The sequence below is a fragment of the Gambusia affinis genome, linkage group LG04, assembly GCF_019740435.1.
Source record: "Gambusia affinis linkage group LG04, SWU_Gaff_1.0, whole genome shotgun sequence".
In the NCBI taxonomy this organism is placed as follows: domain Eukaryota; kingdom Metazoa; phylum Chordata; class Actinopteri; order Cyprinodontiformes; family Poeciliidae; genus Gambusia; species Gambusia affinis.
Genome location: NC_057871.1, coordinates 32,360,813 through 32,384,304, shown reverse-complemented (window position 1 = coordinate 32,384,304; position 23,492 = coordinate 32,360,813). Strand labels below are relative to the sequence as shown.

Here is a 23,492-nt window from a genome sequence, read left to right as displayed (position 1 = left end):
ACAGGTGACCGGAGAAAATGTAATGGTTTTCTCCTTCAATGCTCGATAATGTTCAATCACTCCCCAAGAAGCTTCCCTTACGACACCTCCAAGATCGCATACGTCCTGTCCTCGTTGTCGGGACAAGCTTTGTTATGGGCCGAAGCTCGTTTCCCAGATCCAGCACGCTATGGCTGTTCATTTGATGAATTTATAAAAGAGTTCAGACAGGTGTTTTGTCAAGATGCTGACCAGTCATTTAATTCCAGAGAGTTGTGGAATATTAAACAAGGAAATAGAACTGTGGCGAAATTTTCCGTTGATTTCTGCATCAAGGCTGCAGCGACAGGCTGGAACCCAGCCACGCTTAAGAGCGCATATTATAACACGTTAAATGAAAACATTAAGGAAGAGCTGGCTACTTTTGAAGAACCTAGGACCCTAGAGGAATTAATTAGCCAGACCATCCAACTGGATCACAGAATCCGGTCCCGAAGGAGAGATTGGGGTCGTAGGAGCCAACCATTTAGACACCTCGGTGGCTCCGCTTCCCCCTCGGCAGTTTCTCCGCCCCGAGCCTCTCAGGAACCCGATCCCATGCAGTTAGGTCGAACTCGCCTGACTCCTGAAGAGCGCCAGCGGCGCATTTCAGCCCAACTTTGTATTTATTGTGGTTCCCTGGGTCATTTTCTGGCCAACTGTCCGGTTCGTTTAAACCTCCCGGTCCGCCAGTAACGGCGAGGAGGTTGGCGGACCATCCCAGCGAAAGAGACTCTCCTCGCTTACTGTTGCCCGCAACCATTTTGATTCAGACTCAGTCATTTTCTTTATCCGCCCTAGTCGACTCTGGTTGCGAGCAAGATTTGATCGACGACGCCCTGGTTAAACAAATGAGAATAGAGACCGAACCACTACTTGTTCCACTGCGAGTCACTGCATTAGATGGAAAAACGCTGCCACACATCACACATAAAACCAAACCACTCCACCTCATCATTTCTGGTAACCACAGTGCGTTTATTTCATTTTTTGTATTTTCATCAGCCAATTCCCCCATAATTTTAGGTTTCCACTGGTTACAACTTCACAACCCACAAATAAACTGGACCGAAAAACACCTAGAATCCTGGTCCACTTCATGTCACTCATCTTGTCTCCGCTCAGCTGTTCCCCCAGGTCCTCCACCGGCTGAGCCTCAGGAGGCGGACCCGGTCGATCTCTCCACAATCCCCTCTGAATACCACGATCTCGCTCCTGTGTTCAGTAAGTCCAAGGCTCTTTCTCTCCCTCCTCACCGTCCATATGATTGTTCCATAGATCTCCTGCCGGGTGCTCCGTTACCCACCAGTCGCTTATACAATATTTCTCGACCTGAAAGAGAAACTATGGAAAAATATATAAAAGAGTCCTTGGCAGCCGGTATAATCCGCACCTCATCTTCCCCTCTGGGAGCTGGATTTTTTTTTGTAGGGAAGAAAGATGGATCCCTGAGACCCTGCATAGACTATAGAGAGTTAAACAATATTACAGTTAAGAATAAGTATCCCCTGCCATTATTATCATCGGCCTTCGAACCAGTGCATGGTGCTACAGTTTTTTCCAAGCTCGACCTGAGAAATGCCTACCATCTTCTGCGCATACGCAAGGGTGACGAGTGGAAGACCGCATTTAAGACCCCTACTGGCCATTTCGAGTACTGCGTGATGCCATTTGGCTTATCCAATGTGCCTGCATTTTTCCAAGCCCTAGTAAACGATGTTTTAAGAGACTTTCTTAACATCTTTGTTTTCGTGTACCTGGATGACATTCTCATTTATTCACAGACTCTAGAGAAACACAAACGTCACGTTGGCATGGTTCTCCAAAGACTACTCGAGAACAAACTATTTGTCAAAGCTGAGAAGTGTGAGTTCCACAAGCCGTCCATTTCCTTCTTGGGTTTCATATTAGGGGGCGGACAGGTACGGCCAACGGAGGAAAAGATCCAGGCAGTACTGCAGTGGCCCACACCCGAAACCCGCAAGCAGCTCCAACGTTTCCTCGGATTTGCGAACTTTTACCGCCGTTTTATCAGAAACTACAGTCAGACAGCTTTACCACTAACTGCACTAACCTCTTCCAAGATCCCTTTAAGTTGGACTCCGGAGGCAGAAGCGGCGTTCTCACACCTCAAGGCCCTCTTCACCAACGCACCCATCCTGATTCAGCCAGACCCGTCCCGACAGTTCATTGTCAAAGTCGACGCCTCAGACACTGGAGTTGGTGCAGTTTTATCCCAGATCTCTCCTCGCGACAATAAAACTCACCCATGTGCCTTTTTTTCCCGCAGATTATCACCTCCTGAGAGAAACTATGATGTGGGAGATCGGGAGCTATTAGCTATAAAATTAGCCCTGGAAGAATGGAGACATTGGCTGGAGGGAGCAGAGCATCCGGTGCTGGTCTGGACCGATCACAAGAACTTGTCTTACCTTCAGTCTGCCCGGAGGCTCAACCCACGTCAGTCACGCTGGTCACTGTTTTTCTCTCGATTCAATCTCTCCATCTCATATCGCCCTGGTTCCCGTAACATCAAACCTGACGCACTTTCCCGCCTGTACTCACCTGATGATTCCGAGAAGGCTCCTGCCACCATTCTCCCTCCCAGTTGTACCGTCGCCACCGTTACCTGGGAGATCGAAGACATCATTAAACAAGCTCAGTTGACAGAACCTGCACCCAACACCTGTCCACCCAACAAGCTCTACGTTCCTGTCTCAGTCCGAGCCCGTTTTCTCCACTGGATCCATGCCTCCAAATTCTCTGCACACCCCGGAATCAGCCGTACCATAGCACTCGTCAACCGAAAGTTTTGGTGGCCCTCTGTCCATAAAGATGTCAGTGAGTATGTTCAAGCCTGCACCACCTGTTCCAGAAATAAAACCTCTCACCAACCACCATCTGACCTTCTGCAACCTCTCCCCGTTCCCAAACGGCCATGGTCTCACGTATCTATAGATTTTGTTACTGGCCTACCTCCTTCCAAGGGCATGACCACCATCCTCTCCATCGTCGATCGTTTCTCCAAGGCCTGCCACTTCGTTCCTCTCTGTAAGTTACCCACAGCTTTTCAAACCGCTCAACTTCTGATCAAACACGTTTTCCGACTCCATGGCATCCCACAAGACATCCTCTCTGACCGAGGTCCTCAGTTCATCTCCCAGGTTTGGAAAAGTTTCTGTTTGGCTCTTAATGCATCTGTCTCACTCTCTTCTGGCTTTCAACCCCAGACCAACGGTCAGACCGAACGGCTCAACCAGGACTTGGAAACCACCCTCCGCTGCTTTACCTCCACCAACCCCTCTGACTGGGCCCAATTCCTCCCTTGGGTGGAGTACGCTCACAACAGCCACATCTCGGCAGCTACCGGTATGTCCCCGTTCGAGGCTTCCATTCGTTATCAACCCCCTCTTCTTTCCTCAGAGGAAAAGGATATTTCAGTCACCTCCGTCCGTCATCACATCCGCCGTTGTCAGAAGGTCTGGAACACCATTATCCATAACCTCAACCGCAGACAAACTGCAGACAGAAATAAGCGCCTGGCTGACCGTAAGAGGAGACCAGCACCCATATACATCCCAGGTCAACAGGGTTGGCTTTCTTCACGTGACATTCCGCTCAAATCCATTTCCAAGAAGCTCTCTCCCCGATACATTGGTCCGTTCCCCATTGAAACCATAATCAATCCGTCTGCTGTCCGTCTCCGTCTGCCCGTCTCCGTCTGCCCGTCTCCGTCTGCCCGCCTCCCTCCGCGTCCACCCCACCTTCCACGTTTCCCAGATTAAACCTGTCCAGACCAGCACGCTCTGCCCTCCAGCCGAACCCCCTTCACCCCCCCGTGACATTGATGGTCATCCTGCTTACACCGTCCGCCGGATCGTGGACTCCCGTCGGCGAGGTCGCGGCTGGTAGTACCTTGTCGATTGGGAGGGCTACGGTCCGGAGGAACGATCCTGGATCTCGGGTTCTTCCATCTTAGACCCTTCCCTTATCTCCGACTATCATTCCTCGTTGCCTTCCAGTTTGTCTAGGCCGCCAGGTGGCGACTGTTGAGCGGGGGGTACTGTTATGTTCCGGGGTTCTGGCTGCGTGGTGGGATTTTCTGTGCGCCCTTATCACCTTTTACCACCAGATGGCGACAGGTTCCGGTTGGAGTGCGATGCATTATCATCCGCAGCTGTTCGTGATCATCTTCATCAGCGGCGCAGACTTAAGAGTTGGCCGCCAGTCCAGCGTCGCCTGAGTGTTAGCCAGTCACGCTTCCTCTGAGCCCCCTGAGCCCGTCTGTGTTTCTAGTTGTCCTTGAACATTCTAGTAATTATCTTTGTTTGCTCCGTTGCTTTTAGGTGATCCCTTGATGAGATCCCGGTTGAATTCCTGGTTTATGAACCATCCTCGTGACGCCGAGGAAAGTACCCACAGGTTGCCCGAGTTCCCAGACTCACCTCTCCGTTGTTTTGCAATTATCTCCTGGACTCCACGGCTGGCGGCCGCACCACTCCTCCGTTTCTCCGCTGCACCCGAGCCTACCTGTCCGCTCCCCGCCGCACTCCTCCGTTTTCCTGGACCCACCAAGAACCGAGACCCCGGACATACATTGTTTCCCCTCCAAGACTTCGTTCATCTACTACAAGTAAGATCAGCCTGTTTTCCCAGAGAGATTTCCTTTCTTCCCACGACCCCTGAACTCACCACTCTGCTCTTCTCTCATAGTGAACCATTGTTGCCGTCACTGTCGTTTCCCCTGGACCAGACCATCCTGATTCTCGCCGATAATCAGCGAGAATTATCGGCTCATAATTCTCAGTGTAGGATCAGTGTTAAATTAAATCATTTAACACTGATCCTACTTCTCCTTTCTTGTGTTCTGCATGTGGGCTTTAATATTAATAATTAGAATGGCGTTAAGTTGCCATTATAATTATTGGCAACTACGGACACGTTCATTCGTGGTTGTTTTCACGTTTATTGCGCTGTTCATATTGGTCTCGATGTTTGCAGTTTTCTGGAGCGCAACGCGAAGCTCAACGTCATTCAGAGGTAATATATTAACTTGACATTAACAAAGACACAGCGGGACGGATCATCTGAGAAATGATGAACAGGGAGAGACGGAGTAAGACTCCCTTAATGACGGACAAATTCTGGGATTTATTATGAGTTTCTGATTATTCCAAAGCCCAAATGAGCAACTTCACGTTGAAAAACGAGCCCAAAAAGGCACAACCCGCCACTCATTAAATTTGAAAGCGACTTTTAAAAAATGAAGCCCAAAGCCGCTTATAATAATCGGACTTGTCGACAGAAACTCAAAATAGTTCCAGTTTTTCCACCAACAAAATGCGCATCTCCCTCCATTGTTTACATTTCTGTCGCATAGAGACGTCGGTCACTCGACAAGACGAGTAGAGGAAATACGATTAAATAACAAAAGAAGATAGTAACGCAAAGTGATTTTTGATAAGTAACTGTAATCTGACTACTGGATTTGAAATAGCATCGCGTTAGATTACTCGTTACTGAAAAAAGTGGTCTGACGTCAGTAACGCATTACAAGTTAACGTGTTACTGACATCACTGTTCATAACAAGCTTCAAATAGGACAAACATATATTAAGTAACAAACAAACGGCTTCTACCGCAATAATTATGTGAAATTAAATTAATTGTCTAATATTTAAAAAAAACAAAAACTAGTTTCTGGCATCTTGCTTTGAGTTCAGAGTCTGAGAGGCTTTCCCTCTATCAAACATGCTATTTATTTTTGTCTCTTATTTAGTGGAAATATTGATGTCGATGATACTTTCTTCACTGTTGAAAATGAGTAGCTGAAATTCACAAAAGACATTGAAATAAAATCCAGTCCCACATCTGGTTTGAGGTGACAATCGTCAGTTATTTACAAACTCCTGCTTAAAACTTCCAAATCTGGTGGAATTTCAAACAGTTTTGTTGATGTATAAAGCTAGATACAAATACAAGATAATATACAGAATTCTTTTTTACTGATAGAGAGGGGGATTATGATTAAGGGGAAACCTTAACTTTAGAGCCAGAATGGTTCTAAAGTTATGGAATCATCCTATAACTTCATGGTTGCTGTCAGAGCAACCATGAAAAGAATGTGCACTTCAGTCAGTGGTCTAAGGATCTGGAATAAACTCAGCCATGAACTGAAGGAATGTTTGAATACAAGTTTATTTAAGAAAAAGTTCAAACGGATGATTTTCAACAAGCATAGGAATGATGATCTGAGGTAAATTTGAGTGGTTGTCTCTAACACAGTAATCAGGATTGTATAAATGTGTATGATTGTATATTTTGTGCAGCTTAGCTTTTCCTGGTCCCTCTGTGCTACTGCATTTTGGGGGGAGACTGGACTTGGGTGGTTCTGGTGTCAAGAGCGCAACTTTGTGTATGGGAGTGTGAATATTTATGGGAATATCCATGTGTAGTTGGATGTGAATGTCTTTGGAAGTGAATTTACAACTATAAAAAATTTGAATATGAATAATACCAGATTATTTTCTGTATTATTTTACAGTTGTATGTTGTAATTATGCAGTATTGGGGAACAGGCAGGATATATATATATATATATATATATATATATATATATATATATATATATATATATATATATATATATATATATATATATATATATAGCATTGTTTTTGAAGGCGGGTTAAAATCCAACAAATGCTCCGAAATGGACTCAGCCTCTTTTTTCTGTTCTGGTCAAACCCTCATAATCCGGAGACCATAATCTGTAGCTGTTCTATAATCTGCGGAAAAGCTTTTCTCTCTCTCCCTGCGGCTTGATCTGCTCTTCATCCCTTCATCCTGCTTTCACACTCTAATTTTCACTGTAATTTGCTAAAAAGTTCATGCTGGTTGATGCTAGTTTGTCTCTGTTTAAACTGTGAAGCTGACATAATTTTCCTGCTGGGATGTAGCATTGCCGTTTACTGCGCACATTTAGGTTCCCCATTCTGTCTTGGATTAAAACTAAGGACAAGCCCATCCCCTGGCTGATAAATTTCAATATCTGTGTCAGTATAAAAGCATCACAGAGCCACAGGACCAGCAACACAAGGAAGAACACAACTGATTTTCTTAATTTAATGTTTACCTTAGGCCACAGGGGACAAATGTTATGGAGGACCAAAACTGACATAATAAGAAATAAAAGCATACATATATATTTAGTTTTTCCATGTCCTTACACATAAGTTTCCATCAAGAAATGTATATTTTCTTTTTCATTTCCCCTAAATATGTGTTTTTCTCAAGAAAAGTATTTTAACCCCCTACCCTAACCCTGAAGCTGTGCATTGACTCTAGATCTATAACTCTAGATCATTCCTCTTCAGATCCAAAGTTACCTTCAGTTTTGTTTCTGTTCAGCTGGAGAAAGTTTTGGCACATCTACACATATATCTGTTCTAAGCATTTATTCAGTGACTGGATGGATTCAGAGTCTCCTGGTGACATCGTAATGTAGAGCTGTGTGTCAATAAAAAGTGTCAAATCAAATAAAAATGAGTGTACCTCATCTGTACGGACTGGTAGAACAATTTCACACATATTTTGACTAAATAGGTCACATGACCTAGAAGCCATTGAAGAGAAATACTAAATTTAAACTAAAACAAATAAGTAACAAAAATTACAAATGAGTTCAAATGGAATAAAAATGCGTGTGCCTCATGTACAAAGTTTAATATAACAATTAGACACTGATTTCTAGTCAATGTGGCACACAATATGGAAGCTATTAAAGAAAACATTATATTACTTAATATTAAAATCCAATATCCAACTTGAAACAAACTTCACTGCAGTCAGTAACACAATAAAAACACCGGGATAAAGTTTGTTTTGGTCTGTGGCCTGTAAAGATGACACCGAGCGACTGTGCGAGACGTAAATGCCCCACAACGTCTGACACAGTGATGTTGGTTCCAAAGATCTATTGGCCAACAGTAGGAGCTGGACATAGAAGGAAGATCTCCTCATTAATATAAAGATGCACACGGAGAAGCAAAAAAAAGGAGAAACAGAAAAAGAAGAGAAGACAATGACAAAAGAAGGAGGGCTTGTATAAGGAAAAGACACACAAAGACATCTACTTTTCTTGACAGAAACACGTTTAGGGGAAATGAAAAAGAAAATATATACATTTCTTGACGGAAACTCATGTGTAAGGACATGAAAAAACTAAATATATATGCATGCTTTTACTTCTTATTATGTCAGTTTTGGTCTTCCATAGAAAGTATCATGTTGTTATTGAATATTCTTTTGGGATCAATACATGTTTTGAATTTGAACTGAAATAAAAGCTCTAACAGACCGCAAAAATTCTGGCACCCATCAGATTGATTAAAAGATGTTGGATGTTTGTGGTTTAATTTAATATGAAATTAAGATGAATGCAGAAACCTGTTTAATGAATGAGAAATAATTCGTGTTGCATCTATTTTTATTATGTGTTTGAATCCATTTATTCATGAGCTGATCACATTGCAATCCTAAGCATTCTAACTCACCTCTGTTTACAAAAGATTGCACTATTGATTTTTTGTTTTTACAAAAAATAGCCTTGAAATAAAGTGTACCACTTCTGCAGGCATGGTGGGCATCCCTTATTTTCATTTGGGAAAGGTGGCAGCTCTAACCACAGAAAATCAGTGCTATGGACCATAAAGTGTGAAGTGACATCTTGTGGCAAACAGAGTAGTGTGATGATCACCAGCTTTTGATCAAAAAAGATTATTGCATTTAAACTCAAATCAGTCGATCTCTTAATGCCTCATCTACAAATTACACACAGGCTTCAGTTAGCAGGTTAAATATAAACTGACATGATGGGAAGGGTGGAAAATTTTAAGGTTACTATAATTATGAATAAATCAATTTATAACAGTGTTATTTTTCTAGATAAAACTCATGGAAGAGTTGCCTAAAATAATTTCATTCTCCGTATAACACAAACGCATACACACACACTGACTTGTGCCAAATCGCTGCCACTGATCTCAACCTGTTCCCATAGCGGCAGATTTCCTCCCGGAGAGCATGATTTTCCTCCAACAAATTATTCCAATCAATGACACAAGTACAGTTCCCTTCTTTTTAACCGCCATCTTCCTATTTTGTACATTAAACAACGTCCAACGTCCTTAAGTTTGAAATGCTGGGTGGCTACACATCTTTGTGTTAGCTTTAGTGGCTAAGTTTTCTCTATCACCTGAAGAACATTTCCAGGATTAAAGGACTAATGTCTCAGCCACATCTAGAGAAACTCATCCATGCGTTTATCTTCAGTCGTATTGATTATTGTAACAGCGTCTTCACAGGTCTGTCCAACAAATCAATCAAACAGCTGCAGCTGATCCAAAATGCTGCTGCTCGTGTTCTCACTAAAACCAGGAAGATAGAGCACATAACACCAGTTTTAAAGTCCCTCCACTGGCTCCCTGTAGCTCAAAGAATAGACTTTAAAATACTGTTGTTAGTTTATAAATCACTGAATGGTTTAGCACCACAATACAATAAAGATCTGCTGTTATTGTATCAACCTTCCAAACCTCTCAGGTTCTGGTTCTGGTTCTGCTCTGCATCCCCAGAACCAGAACCAAACGAGGAGAAGCAGCATTCAGCATCTATGCACCAAAAATCTGGAACAAACTTCCAGAAAACTGTAAAACAGCTGAAACACTGACTTCCTTTAAATCTCAACTAAAAACCCACTTGTTTAGAGTTGTATTTGAAAAGTAATCAATTGCAAATTTATTGATGGAATCTGACTTGATGTTGTGTTTTGATTGTTGATTTTATGTTGCATTGTGTTTTTGTGTTTGATTTGATGTAAAGCACTTTGAAATGCCTTGATGCTGAAATATGCTATACAAATACAGTTTGATTTGATTTTGCGGATAGCCAAGGTCCTTTATTAACAGAAAAATAAAATAAAAAAATAAATAAAAAAATCTTATCACTGGATTATAACGTGTAATCACTGGACGGCACATAAAAAATTGTATCAATAACTGACAGATATTTAAAATTTTGTGTCTTAATCTTTTTACAGCTCTTTCAGCTTTCGCTAAAAACAATAGCAACAAGAGGCAACCGGAATGATCGATGTGATACTACAACACTCAAATGTGCAATAACAGTGAGACCTTGAGGGGAGTGGTTGGGAAGAACGCCCCCCTGGTTTGATGATTGACTTTGTGGTCGTCTCATAGGTTTTGGACACTCGGGTGAAGGGGGGTGTGGAACTCTCCACTGACCACTACTTGGTGGTGAGTTGGCTCCTTTGAGGGGGGATGCCGGTCAGACCTAGCAGGCCGAGGCGTGTTGTGAGGGTCTGCTGGAATAACTGACAGAGCCTCCTGTGAGATGGAGCTTTAACTCCCATCACCAGCAGAACTTTAAACACGTTCTCGGGGATCGTGGGGGACATTCAGTCTGAATGGACCATGCTCCATGACTCCATTGTTGAGGCAACTTATCAGAGCTGTGGCCACAAGGTTGTCGGTGCCCATCACGGGGGCAACCCTCAGACCCGTTGGTGGACACCTTTGGTGAGGGATGCTGTCAGGCTGAAGAAGGAGTCTTATTGGAACTTTTTGGCCCGAAAGCAGCTTATGGGTACCGGTGGGCGAAGCGGCATGCAGCTCGGGTGGTTGCTGAGGCAATAACTCTGGCACGGGAGGAGTTTGGAGAGGCCATGGAGAAAGACTTCCGTACGGCTTCAAAGTGTTTCTGGTCCACCATCTGGCATCTCAGGAGGGGGAAGCAGTACAGCACCAACACTGTTTACAGTGGGGATGGTGTGCTGCAGACCTCGACTCGAGGCATTGTGGACTGGTGAGCAGAATACTTCAAAGACCTCCTCAATCCCACCAACATGTCTTCCATTGAGGAAGCTGAGCCTTGGGACTCTGGGTTGGGCTCTCCAATCTCAGGGGACGAGGTCGCCGAGGTGGTCAAAAAGCTTTTCGGTGGCAGGGCACGGGGGTGGATGAGATTCACCCAGAGTTTCCTTAAGACTGGATGTTGTAGGGTTGTGTTGGCTGATGCGACTCTGCAGTATTTCATGAACATCGGGGCAAGACCCCCTGGATTGGCAGACTGGGGTCCCCCTGTTCAAAAAGGGGGACCACAGGGTGTGCTCCAATTATAGGGGTGTCACTGTTAAGTCCCTGTATGACTGGTGTCAGAGTCTGATCTGCATTGCTGGCAGAAAGTGAGGCTCGTTTCTGGTGAGATTTGGTTTCCGCCAAGGCTGCTCTTTGCCACAGATTCTGTTCATTACTTTTATGGACAGACTTTCTAGGCAAAGCCAAGGTATTGATGCGATCCATTTTGGAGGCCTTAGGATCACATCTTTGCATTTTGCAGATGATGTGGTCCTATTGGCTTAATCAGGTCGTGATCTACGTGATCTTCCACTGGAGTGGTTCACAACCGAGTGTAAAGCAGATGAGGTGAAGATCAGTGCCTCCATATCCAAGGCCATGGTCTCGAGCTGGAATAGAGTAGAGTGCCTTCTCCAGGTCGGGGGTGGGGGGATGTCCTGCCCTAAGTGGAGGTGCTTTAGCATCTGGGGATTGTGTTCACAAGTGAGGGAAAAATGGAACGGGAGATCAACAGATGGATTGGCACAATGTCTGCAGTGAAGCGGGCGCTGGACCGGTCTGTCATGGTGACGAGAAAACTGAGTCAAAAAGCGAAGCTCTTGATTTACCCATTGATCTACGTTCCTATTCTCATCTATGGTCATGAGATTTGCCTCATGACCGAAAGAACATGGTCATGGATACAAGCCACACTGTAGAGTGTCTGGGCTCTCCCTTACAAAGGTGGCTCCAGCATCTGGATGGGATGCCTCCTGGTTCCAGGACACACTGGAGGGACTATGTTTGTCATCTGACCCAGGAACGCCTTAGGATTCCTCCAGAGGACCTGGGTCAAATGGTTGCGGAGAGGGAAGTCTGGCCCTCCCTTCTTAGGCTGCTATCCCCGTGACCTGACCCCGGATAAGTGGAAAAAGATGGATGGATTTTCAACAACAATTCAAAATTGCCTTGTTGAATTAGAAGGAAATTCAACAAACCAAAGGAAAGAGCAAAAGAAGAAAAACGGATACAAAAAGAAGTATAACCGGATGCTAAAGAATAAGTAGTCCGTGACTTATAAATTAGTAGGGGTTTCTCTAAATTCTTGCTCTGATAATCTTGATTTAAGGCACTGCTTCTCAATTCCAATCCTCAGGCCCCCCCTGCTCGGCATGTTTTAGATGTGCCTTTATTCCAGAACAACTGATCCAAATGATTGCATAACCTCTTCTGCAGCCATCAAGTACTGCAGAAATCTGTTAATCACCCACAGATCCAGATGTGTGAAGGAGGCCCAGGGGAAGATACAGGGCACACTGGAGGGACTATGTTTCTCATCTGTCCTGGGAACGCTGTGACATCAAAATAAAAGAAAGTATTCTGTGAAAAAAAAGATCAACACTCGAGAATAAAACAAATAAATGAAATACCTGTAATGTTCTGGTGTTGTCATGCCACTTTTCAAAACTCAAATAACTTTTCTGCAGAAAAGGGAAGCTGAGCCAGACACTGTCTGTGGTCAACTCCGCCGGCTCTCAGTCCCCAACAAGGAAAGAGGTTGGGCTTTTTCACACAGTCACACAAAGACTGGATCAAAGACCTTTACTACAGGATGATCTGGAACCTTCCAAGGACACGAGGCTGACCGGAACTAATTAGTTTCACAGGCAGCTAATAACAGGAATGTGTAAATGTTTCTAACCCCCAAGCAAACATCCAAAAAACAGGTAATAATGTACCACAAGAGAAAGCAGCCAAGTAAACAACAAACAACATAATAATATTAAAACATAACCTTTCAAATAAATTCATAAGTAAATGAAGTTAGATAATTTTTCAAACAAGTTCCAGTGTTAAATGTTTTCTTGAAAATAAAGTGTATCTATCTTTGGCTGGAAATCACATGCATTATTATATTATTTCCATGAAATCAGTGTAAAAAGGTCTTCAAACAATATTATCGTTTATCGTAATAATTTTTGAGAGTTAATCGCTCAGCAAAATTTGTTATCATGACAGGCCTAGTTACTGGTGTATTAAAAAAATATACTATCGATTTCTTTTTATAAACAAGAAACTTAGCCTGGAAGGAGGAGGAGTAAAGCTTGGCAGCCCACCAGACTTATAATACACTGGGGAAAACTGTGAGCAGACTCCAGTAAAAGGTCTGGGCTGTTTTCAAAACATTTCAAGATCACATAAATCTTTATAGAAAATCTGACATAAAAGGTTTAGATACCAGTTGAAAAATTTCTCCAATAGAAATATTTTTTGCTCAGTAAACGTAAAAGGCCATTTCCGATAAATTCCAGTTCAAAATTTGAAAAAGTGTTGTTGTTTTTTTTTGTCAAGTTTAAAAAAAAACAGTGTGATCAATTGGACCAAGTATTTACTTTCATGAAAACAATATTCAGGAGTCTACCAGGTATAACTGTTAAACACATTCACAAGCATTAAATGTAGCTCACCACTACAGTTATAAGTTGAAGAGGTAATGCTTTGACATGTGCTGGAGTGGAAAAGACTTAATTGGTGTTTTTTTAATTTTATTTTGCTAAACCTGTTCCAAGCTGAAGTAAGAAAGGGCTCTTTGACCGGTTTTACCTGTAAAAAAACCCCAATTACACCTGCTAGTTACTGTGGATGAATATACATGTTACCCGATGGCTGTTAGATCTATTTCAGAAAATATAGTAATTCCTGTCCTAGACGAAATATTTTCAATGTTAAGAATTCAGATGCTTCAAAACAGACAATGTACCTCTCTTCAAAAATGAACATTTTTCAGACATGGGCTGCCAGCACATAACACCTTTATGGCTTCAAGCAAACTAAAGACTGATTTACATTTAGCAGTTCACACCAAAGAGAGAACTTGAATTACTTTTTCTTATTTGTTTATACCAGTCCTATTAATGTGTTGATTTGGACATTTCTGATTTGTTTCAGAAACGATTCTGGTGTGCTTATGATGGAGTAGTGTTATGCTTTAATACAGTGAAGTTTATTTTGGTTGAAAATAACTAATTCTGGTTTAGAATGAGGATTTGTGTGAAAAAAAAGGAGTGATGTAATATCTGGAGTTGGATAAGCATTAACACAACAGAGAAAGTATTTCTGGCTGTTTTATTCTTGTTTTATTTTATATGCGAACCACTTTATATATATATGCCAACTTTTACCTCAAGCCATGAATTCAATTTATTACATTTTTAATGAAATTAAAATGTCATATGTCTGGTCAAAGTTTGTTGTCTTTGCATGATGAGTTTTAAAACTCAGGAAGAAAGCTATGCATCCAGCTAATGGGACAAATGCAAAAAATGCAGCAGCTAAATAGCAGTGAACGGTAATTTTTTATCACTTAATTAGGATTTAACAGAAGTACATAAAATATATTAAGACTAAAGTTGTTTTTAAGCATTGTCACCAGTGTCTTCCAGTAACATAACTACCCAGGAATGTTTTCACATTTTCTGTCAACGTAAAATGTTTCAATACAAAAACATCGGAGGAACGAACGCCGGCGTCCCGACCGCTAGGGTTAGCAAGTTTTCTGGGGGAAACCGGCTTATATTGGAATACATATGGAAACGTACATACTTAATCTCAGATATGGGAATATATTGCTTCATGTATTGAATGATATTTTCCAATATACTGCAACATATCTGCAAAATATTTTGTTTTGCATGGGTAAGCTCCAACCAGTTGGAGAAAACTCTGGTCATGTTAGCTCTTACTCTGGTGTCCTTATTAAAAACACTTTTACCCAAAGGAAGGGTATGATGAGAAATATCAGCAGTTTTAAAACTATAGCTTTTGAAAACTTGTGGTATTTTTACATTTTTTATTCTGGTAAATCAATCAATCAAATTTTATTTGTATAGCATATTTCAGCAGCAAGGCATTTCAAAGAGCTTTACATCAAATCAAACACAAAAACACAATGAAACATAGAATCAACAATCAAAACACAACATTAAGTCAGATTCCGTCAATAAATTTATAATTGATCACGTTTCAAATAAAACTCTAAACAAGTGGGTTTTTAGTTGAGATTTAAAGGAAGTCAGTGTTTCAGCTGTTTTACAGTTTTCTGGAAGTTTGTTCCAGATTTTTGGTGCATAGATGCTAAATGCTGCTTCTCCTCGTTTGGTTCTGGTTCTGGGGATGCAGAGTAGAACCAGAACCAGAAGACCTGAGAGTTCTGGAAGTTTTGATACAACAGCAGCAAATCTTTAATGTATTGTGGTGCTAAACCATTCAGTGATTTATAAACTAACAACAGTATTTTAAAGTCTATTCTTTGAGCTACAGGGAGCCAGTGGAGGGACTTTAAAACTGGTGTTATGTGCTCTATCTTCCTGGTTTTAGTGAGAACGCGAGCAGCAGCATTCTGGATCAGCTGCAGCTGTTTGATTGATTTGTTGGACAGACCTGTGAAGACGCTGTTACAATAATCAATACGACTGAAGATAAACATATGGTTGAGTTTCTCTAGATGTGACTGAGACATTAGTCCTTTAATCCTGGAAATGTTCTTCAGGTGATGGAAGGCTGTCTTTGTGACTGTCTTTATGTGGCTCTGAAAGTTCAGGTCAGAGTCCATCACTACTCGCAGGTTTCGGGCCTGATCGCTGATTTTTAGTTGTAATATCTGAAGCTGTGCACTGACTCTAGATCTATAACTCTAGATCTACAACTCTAGATCTATAACACTAGATCTATAACACTAGACCGTTCCTCTTTAGGTCCAAAAATAATAACTTCAGTTTTGTTTTTGTTCAGCTGGAGGAAGTTTTGGCACATCCACACATTTATCTGTTCTAAACATCTGTTCAGTGATTGGATGGGGTTAAAGGTCACCTGGTGACATCATAATGTAGAGCTGTGTGTCAGCTGCATAGTTATGGTAGCTAATATTATTTCCTGTTATAACCTGAGCTAGTGGGAGCATATAGATATTGAATAAGAGGGGTCCTAGGATTGAACCTTGGGGTACCCCACACGTGACCTTTGACCTCTTCAATAAGAAGTTTCCAATTGAAACAAAGAAATCCCTGTTCTTTATGTAAGATCCAAACCAGTTAAGCACTGGACCGGAGAGTCCGACCCAACTCTCCAGTCCATTCAGTAATATTTCATGGTCAACAGTGTCAAAAGCTGCACTGAGGTCCAACAGAACCAGCACTGTGGTTCTCCCACAGTCCATATTTATATGGATGTCATTGAACACTTTGACTAGGCCAGTCTCTGTGCTGTGGTGAGACCGGAAACCAGACTGGAAGGAGTCAAAGCAGTTGGTTATCGTTAGGAAACAATTTTAACTGTTTACACACAACTTTTTCAATAACTTTACTGATGAATGGGAGGTCAGAGGTCAGAGATCGGCTTGTAATTCTGCAGTAGTGATTTGTCTAGATTCTTCTTTTTTTATCAGCGGTTTGATTACTGCCGTTTTCAAAGCCTGGGGGAAAACACCTAATTAGAGTGATGAATTTACTATTTGGATCAGATCAGTAGCAACAACAGGCAGGACTTTCTTAAAGAAATGTGTGGGTAGAACATCCAGACAGCAGGAACTGGAGCTGAGTTGACTTATAATTTCCTCTAGGGTTTTATAATTAAGTAGTTGAAATTGGGTCATTTTTCCTGTATTTGTTTTGTTTGGGTTCAGTGTTGGTACTGACTTTATAGTGGATGTGCAGATTAATCCTCTGATTTTTTGAATTTTCTCTGAAAAGAAACTGGAAAACTGGTTGTAGGCAGCAATAGACTGAAATTCAGGTGGTAACGTGATAGGAGGATTTGTGAGCCTGTCAACTGTTGCAAATAAAGCTGGAGCATTGTTAATGTTTTTGTTTATGACATCTGCAAAGAAGGCCTGTCTTGCATGTTTGAGTGTTAAATGATAGTAACGTAGTTTTTCTTTATAGATGTCATAATGAACGTGAAGTTGAGTTTTACTTCGTTCTGCCCTACGACAGAGTTGTCTTGCAGATCTAACTGTTTGTGCATTTCTCCATGGAGATTTCTTCTTACCAGACACAACCTTCATTTTAATTGGGGCAATGGAATCAATGATATCTGAAACTTTAGACTGAAAATCATTTACCAATTTATCTACATCATTACAGCTTAAGAGTGAGGAAGAAGAGTAGATTTGATTAAATGTTTCTGCTGTGCTTTCAGTGAGAGAACGTTTTGTGATGGTTGCTGTTTGTCCAAGTGGATTAAAGGATAAAGAACTTTCAAAGATAACAGCGAAGTGATCCGACAGGGCGACATCAGTTACAGAGACATTGGAAATATTCACACCCTGACTGATAACCAGGTCCATTGTTGCTTGTTTGACATGTTGTGTTAGACCAAAAGTCTCTAAGACATTAGAAAGCTTTTTAGCCCCTCTGTCTTGGGGGTTGTCAACATGAACATTAAAATCACCAACAATTATTAAACATTCATAATTAATACATAAGAGAGATAGAAGTTCATTCAACTCAGTAAAGAAATTTTCCACATATGTTGGAGTTTTGTATGAAGTTAGTGTTAAAGTTCATTTGAGGCCTTTAATCTCAATTCCAAGATACTCAAAAGAAGTAAAGTGACCCAAAGAAATTTTACTACTATTTACTGTATTCTTAAATATTGAAGCCACGCCTCCTCCTTTTTTATGTTTTCTATTCTCACTTAAGAAATTGTAGTTAGGAGGCGCAGATTCAATTAGTACGATCGGTTCATTATTGTCATTCAACCATGTTTCTGTCAGAAACATAACATCAATATTATGTTCAGTGATTAAATCATTAATTAATAGAGCTTTGGCACAGAGAGATCTGGTATTTAAAAGAGTTTAAGTTTTAGTGACTTGGAGGCCAAAAGTTCTTCAGTCTGAGGTTCCTTTAGGCAGGGGAACAGACTGACGTTGGAATTAGGTCCACTGTATTTTATGTTTTTGTTCATTGTAAATTTTCTTGCAGTGATCCAGACAGGTAATGTCTTGTTTTGCAGTGCCGGGGGCCAGACACATTCTGGAGTAAGACGGGTGTAAAGGTAAAATCCAGACCCCGGCCTCAGACCTCAGAAACGCAGAGTGATGGATCCTCTGGGAAATCAGAGGCAGGTGGCTTAAATGAAGTGAGGTCTGTAGCATGAGTGCTAAGGAGAGACGTCCCAAGTAGAACCTGTTGATTCATTCCATCTGTAAATTTAAGCAACTCTGGTCCAGAAGACATTTCTTCATAGGTATCTTGAGAATCCTGTGAGAGAGGGGGGTGAGCAGAGGGGGGAGGGGAGGGGAGGGAGGAGAAGGAAGGGAACCAGTCACTCTATCTTCAGTCGATGTTGTATCAGCTTGTTTTGGTACGGGTTGCTCCTGATACGCAGAGGGTTCCATCCTCATCAGACATCCTTGAGCCTGTTCTTCTGAAGCGATGATCATTTTATTGTCCTTGTTGATAAAATAAAAAAGGTTTGCAGTGAGTATCTTTATCCCAAGTTTATTAAGATTGCGTCCGCCTCTTCCAAAAAGGTGAAAGTGCTGCCAGTAGATCCAGAGGTTATCGATGAAGGTCACTGAGCTGGTAGAGCAGGTTTTATTCAGCCATTTGTTTATCATCTCCAGCCTGGAGTGTTTTTCGTCTCCCCATTGAGGTGATGGAATTGGTCCACTGAGAAATAACTTCATTTTAAATGTTCCCATAGTGTTCAGAAGAATATTAAAGTCCTTTTTCAGAATCTCAGATTTCTGCTTTGCTAGATCGTTGGCTCCAACATGCACAACTAAAGTCTCAATATCTGGCTGATCAGCGGTTAGAGAGAGAACTTTGTGAGTTAAATCAGACACAGTGTCACCAGGAAAAGAAATCACTCTGGTTTTCTTGGGATTGCAGACATGACTGATTCCATTTACTGCTTCATCTCCAACAATAAGCACTTTTGGCATAACTTTTGTTTTTGTCATAAAGTGGTGTGGTGAGGTGGTGAGGCAAGACGCAGGAGACCCAAAGTAGAAGTGTAAATGATGAGTTTAATCCAAAAACCAGGCAGCACTGCTGAGCAGAAACCAGGGCTCAACACAGGTAGCAACTGGCTACACGAATGGACAAAAACGACGGACTGGGAAACATCAGACGAGGACCCGACAGAGAACAAAGGACACAGGTGGAATTAAATACATAGAGGGTTATCAAGGACATGAGACACACCTGGGAAACAATCAAGGGGAGACAGGACAACACAGAGACTCAGAAACACAGAAAACTCAAAATAAATACACAGAAAAACACGGAACATGACAGTTTTCCTGGTGGTCGCTTTGTCCTTTAGGGTCTTGGGGGGTGGATGTGTTGGTCTTGTCTCATTGTTGATGTTTGATGGTGAGGTTTCACTCAGAGGCTCAGGGTGGAGTGCAGAAAATCTGTTTTTCAGTGGGATTCCCACAGTGTCAGAATGTTTTGAGGTTTGGGCTGGTCGCTCTGTCCTTGGGAGTCGGTGGAGCTGTTTTGGTTGCAGCTGCTTGTTTGTTTGTCTTTGGTGGAGCAGTTGTTGAAGTGGGTGGGTTTCGGCTCAGAGCCGGCCACGCCGATTGGTCCAGGTGAGGGGTTCTCCCTGTCAGTCGTCTCATCGGATCTGCAGTGTGAGACTTTTGCTTTGGCTCTGCACCCAGGGCGTTCCAGGGTGGGCTGCTTGATGCGAGGCGTACGACCTCTCTGTTGTTTTGAGGAAGAGTTGTCTCGTTTCCACAGTTAGCGTTGATTTCATTTTGATCTTCATTTCTATAGACTGAAGTCGTTGTATAATACTGCTGAGGTCTCTGGGGTCGGCTGGAGGCATTTTGTCCTGGTTCAACTTGGAGATGAAGAAAAGTAAGATAAAAATAAAAGTAAGAAAATCCCTCAGTCCTTTAGGTTTGAAGTAACCCAGTTATGATGTCGAAAATGTAAAATATAACTATAAAAACTGTCACTTTAAAAATAACTCAGGCAAAATTATCAGTAAGGACAAGAGAGAGCAGGATGAGCTGTTCCTCCTTCAGCTGCCATATGTGATTAACCTGAAGTTTACTGTTAAATTTTGGTATTTATCAGTAAATACCAATAAATATTACTGGTAAAGCATGGAAACCAGCCCCTGCCTAATTCAAACCAAAAAGACATTGTTTAAAAATACAATTTGAAATGTATTCAACATTTGCTCTATATTTGTAAAAACATTTATAAAGGGAATACTTTAATGCGTTTTTGGTGACAAATCAGTCAGCCAAAAACCATTTTTTTCTTTTATTTGCAATTAAATATATTTATATATATATATATATATATATATATATATATATATATATATATATATATATATATATATATATAAATCCCACAAAAGATAAACACATACATAAATTAATTCTATTCATCAAACACAATGTGATCAGTGCATGTCTATGTAAAAGCTCCTTAGAATGAGTCAAGGCTGGGCTTGTTAAGCGTAGAATAAATTTTTACAAATTCAATGAAAAACATTATTTGTGAAAACTTCACTTGTGAAAACTAGCACTATTTCTGAAATCTCATTTGTCCCATTAGCTGGATGTATCACAAACTGTTACACTAAGATATCAAGCAGAAAAAGATTTGATGCAAACATTTTATTTCTGAAGGTATAAATATGTACAGTAAGGCCGTATCTCTCCCACCTGTAACCCCAACATTAATTTGTGCCGTTTCAACAGCACTGATCTAAATGACTCCAACCACAATTTACCACACTGATGCTCTGAACTTCATTAGCATTCTATTAATAATGCAAACACAGTCAAGCACATGACTAACACCCAAAGTGTGAAGTGTGTTTCCAATCATGCTTGCCTGTGACTGTGTGTGCAGAGTGTTTGGGATTGTGTTTGTGGAGGCAACAATCCTCCAGCAGGGAGACCTGGCTTACTGTTTAATTATTCAAACATAAACCTCAGCACACACACACCCAGTCACACACATTTTAACCACCCTCCACCACACTCTGTCTCCTCGCCTCCCCGCATCCATATCTCATGGGTTGAGTCCTTCTGTCCTGCACCCCCTCCACCCTGTTCCACCACAACCCTCAGCCCCCGTTCCCTTTGTCATTCTGCAGTGGCCGGAGCCCTCTGAGCTGATCTGTTCTGGCGTTTGAAGGGACAAGCATTTTTTCTTTTCCATGTTACTGCCGCCAACGTTCATCATAGCCAAACACACACACAAAAAGAGGAGGAGGAGGAGGTGAAGGGAGAGCAGGGAGGAAAGTAGGTGACAGAAGAGGAGGAGGAAGATTCTTGTGAGATGGGAGAGGAGAACATTTTCAAGGCTGTAATTGAAATGTAATTATCACCTCAAGCTGAATCCATGCTAGGAGCACGCTCACGCTTCATGAATATGTCTGCACGTGTTCTCTTACAATCATCACATTTATTCCTGCTAACATCTGGCGTCTTCACACACCAATAATCCTCCTCTGCAGGACATTCTACCTCTCCACCTGCACAGCATCCTACTGTGGACATGAAGGACATCTATGTAGATATATTTCTGTGAAGGCATGCCGATGCCAACACAAACTGCCTAATTGCAAAGGACGGGGAGACAAGCTTGCCTAATTTCTAATCACAACCTGATGATCACTGCCCTCACTTATTTCAACGTCATCACTATCGCATTCTCAACGTCAAAGCACAAACAGATGCAGGCGTGCAGGGAAGTGTGCACACCCACACAAGCACTGGTGAAACATTTAGGTTAAAAGATTGAGCTTGCACTGTCCTGACCTGGAAATGACTGGTGTGTGGGGGGTGGGGGCTGCTTGTGCCTGCGTGAGAGAGAGAAAGAGAGAGAGAGAGAGAGTGTGTGTGTGTGTGTGTGTGTGTGTGCGTGCGTGTGTGTGTGTGTGTGTGTCTGTGTGTGTGTGTGTGTGTGTGTGTGTGTGCGTGCGTGCGTGTGCGTGCGTGTGTGTGTGTGCCAGGGACTAGAGGATGGGAGATGGATGGGTACTAACTGGCTTTTCCCGGCCGCGGTCTCTGTAGAAGGCGCTGTGCTGTCAGCAAGTCTTCGGTCTTCACGGCCTGGAGCAGCTCCTGGTCCTTCCCCATGTCCCCTCTGTGCCACCCCGGTCTGGTCCACTCGGCCCAGCCCTCTTCCTCTGAGCGCCCCTCTTTCCTCTGTTAATCCGCCGCTACATCCTGTCGCCGCTCCCCGGCCTCCCTTTGGACCTGGAGGTGGCGATTGTCGGGATGGATGGAAGGCTGGATGCTGCTGCGCAAGAGAGGGAAGCTTTCAGCCCAGATCGCTGTTGCGCCTCCACTGGCCAACGCAGACCGCAAACGGTCGCGTCAGATTCCACAGACTAACCCCTGTGACGACTTCACCAGGTCTGGATGCGTCCCGTGCGTGAAAAACGTGGAGCGAGAGCGCCCTCGTGCACCTTCGGGCCAAAATCGTCCCCCCGCCCCCTCGACCCGCTCGAACCTTCACGAGCCTCGCAGTCAGTGGATTTTTGGTTGATGTGTCACCGCCGTCGCCTCAGTCCTCGCGCCGCGGCAGACCAGCTCTACTACGCACGCGCACTGACACAGCAAACTATATTTCGGCTATATTTATTACATAAGCCATGCAAGTGGCACTTCAAAACGTGTCAGTCTAGTTGTGAGGCTGCTGCACCCTGTTGGGACAAATCGTTCTGATGCAGCCCGGTCAGGCGCGAACAATCTGAACGCGTGGCAGAATGTGGGAAAGGTTTGTGGGTCACCTTCTCCAAATAAATAGGTCAAGTTGTATGATTTATTGCAGCACATTGTCACTATTATACGGAGAGCCAAAAGTGTCACAACAAAAGAAATTAATACATCTGTTTTTAAAAATGCATTTCTCGACACTACAGAAATATAATAAACTCGAGGGACAAGGACTAGGAGAAACCGCAAAAGAACTGAACAGAAACAAGCTGATAACTGAAAACGATACACAAAGAAATAAACCTAAATAGAATCACTAAGGAAGAACAAAGTAGAAGTCAATAAAAAAAATTTAAAAAATGAGAAAAATCCAAAAACCCAACATAAATAACTCCAGATCCTGACATATTCATTGATATTTAAATGTGACAATTACACACATCGATACATGGTTCAGTGTGAAATTTATTCATTAAAATCTAAATAAAAGGTAATTTTAATACATGATGACATTTTTCAACTTAATAAAATATTTGTTTCATATTTATGTCATAGATTTTATAGGCCGTGCTGCCTGGCACCTGGCCGACAGGCAGCACTGCTGCGGGCGTGGCCTGCCCCAGTTAGTGGGTTATTGG

The 23,492-nt window shown here is 42.3% G+C and overlaps 1 protein-coding gene across 6 annotated transcripts in view; it reads right to left on the bottom strand.

The window, feature by feature from the left end:
- si:dkeyp-9d4.3 (caskin-1) overlaps positions 1-22,729 on the bottom strand; it is a 105,639-nt gene extending 82,910 nt beyond the window's left edge. For all 6 annotated transcript variants that reach the window (XM_044114757.1, XM_044114756.1, XM_044114758.1 and 3 more), the window contains exon 1: positions 22,179-22,729. In XM_044114757.1, coding sequence (XP_043970692.1) covers positions 22,179-22,272 — 94 coding nt within the window. In that variant the 5' untranslated portion in view covers positions 22,273-22,729. The remainder of the gene's footprint in view (positions 1-22,178) is intronic.
- Positions 22,730-23,492: the final 763 nt, after the last annotated feature.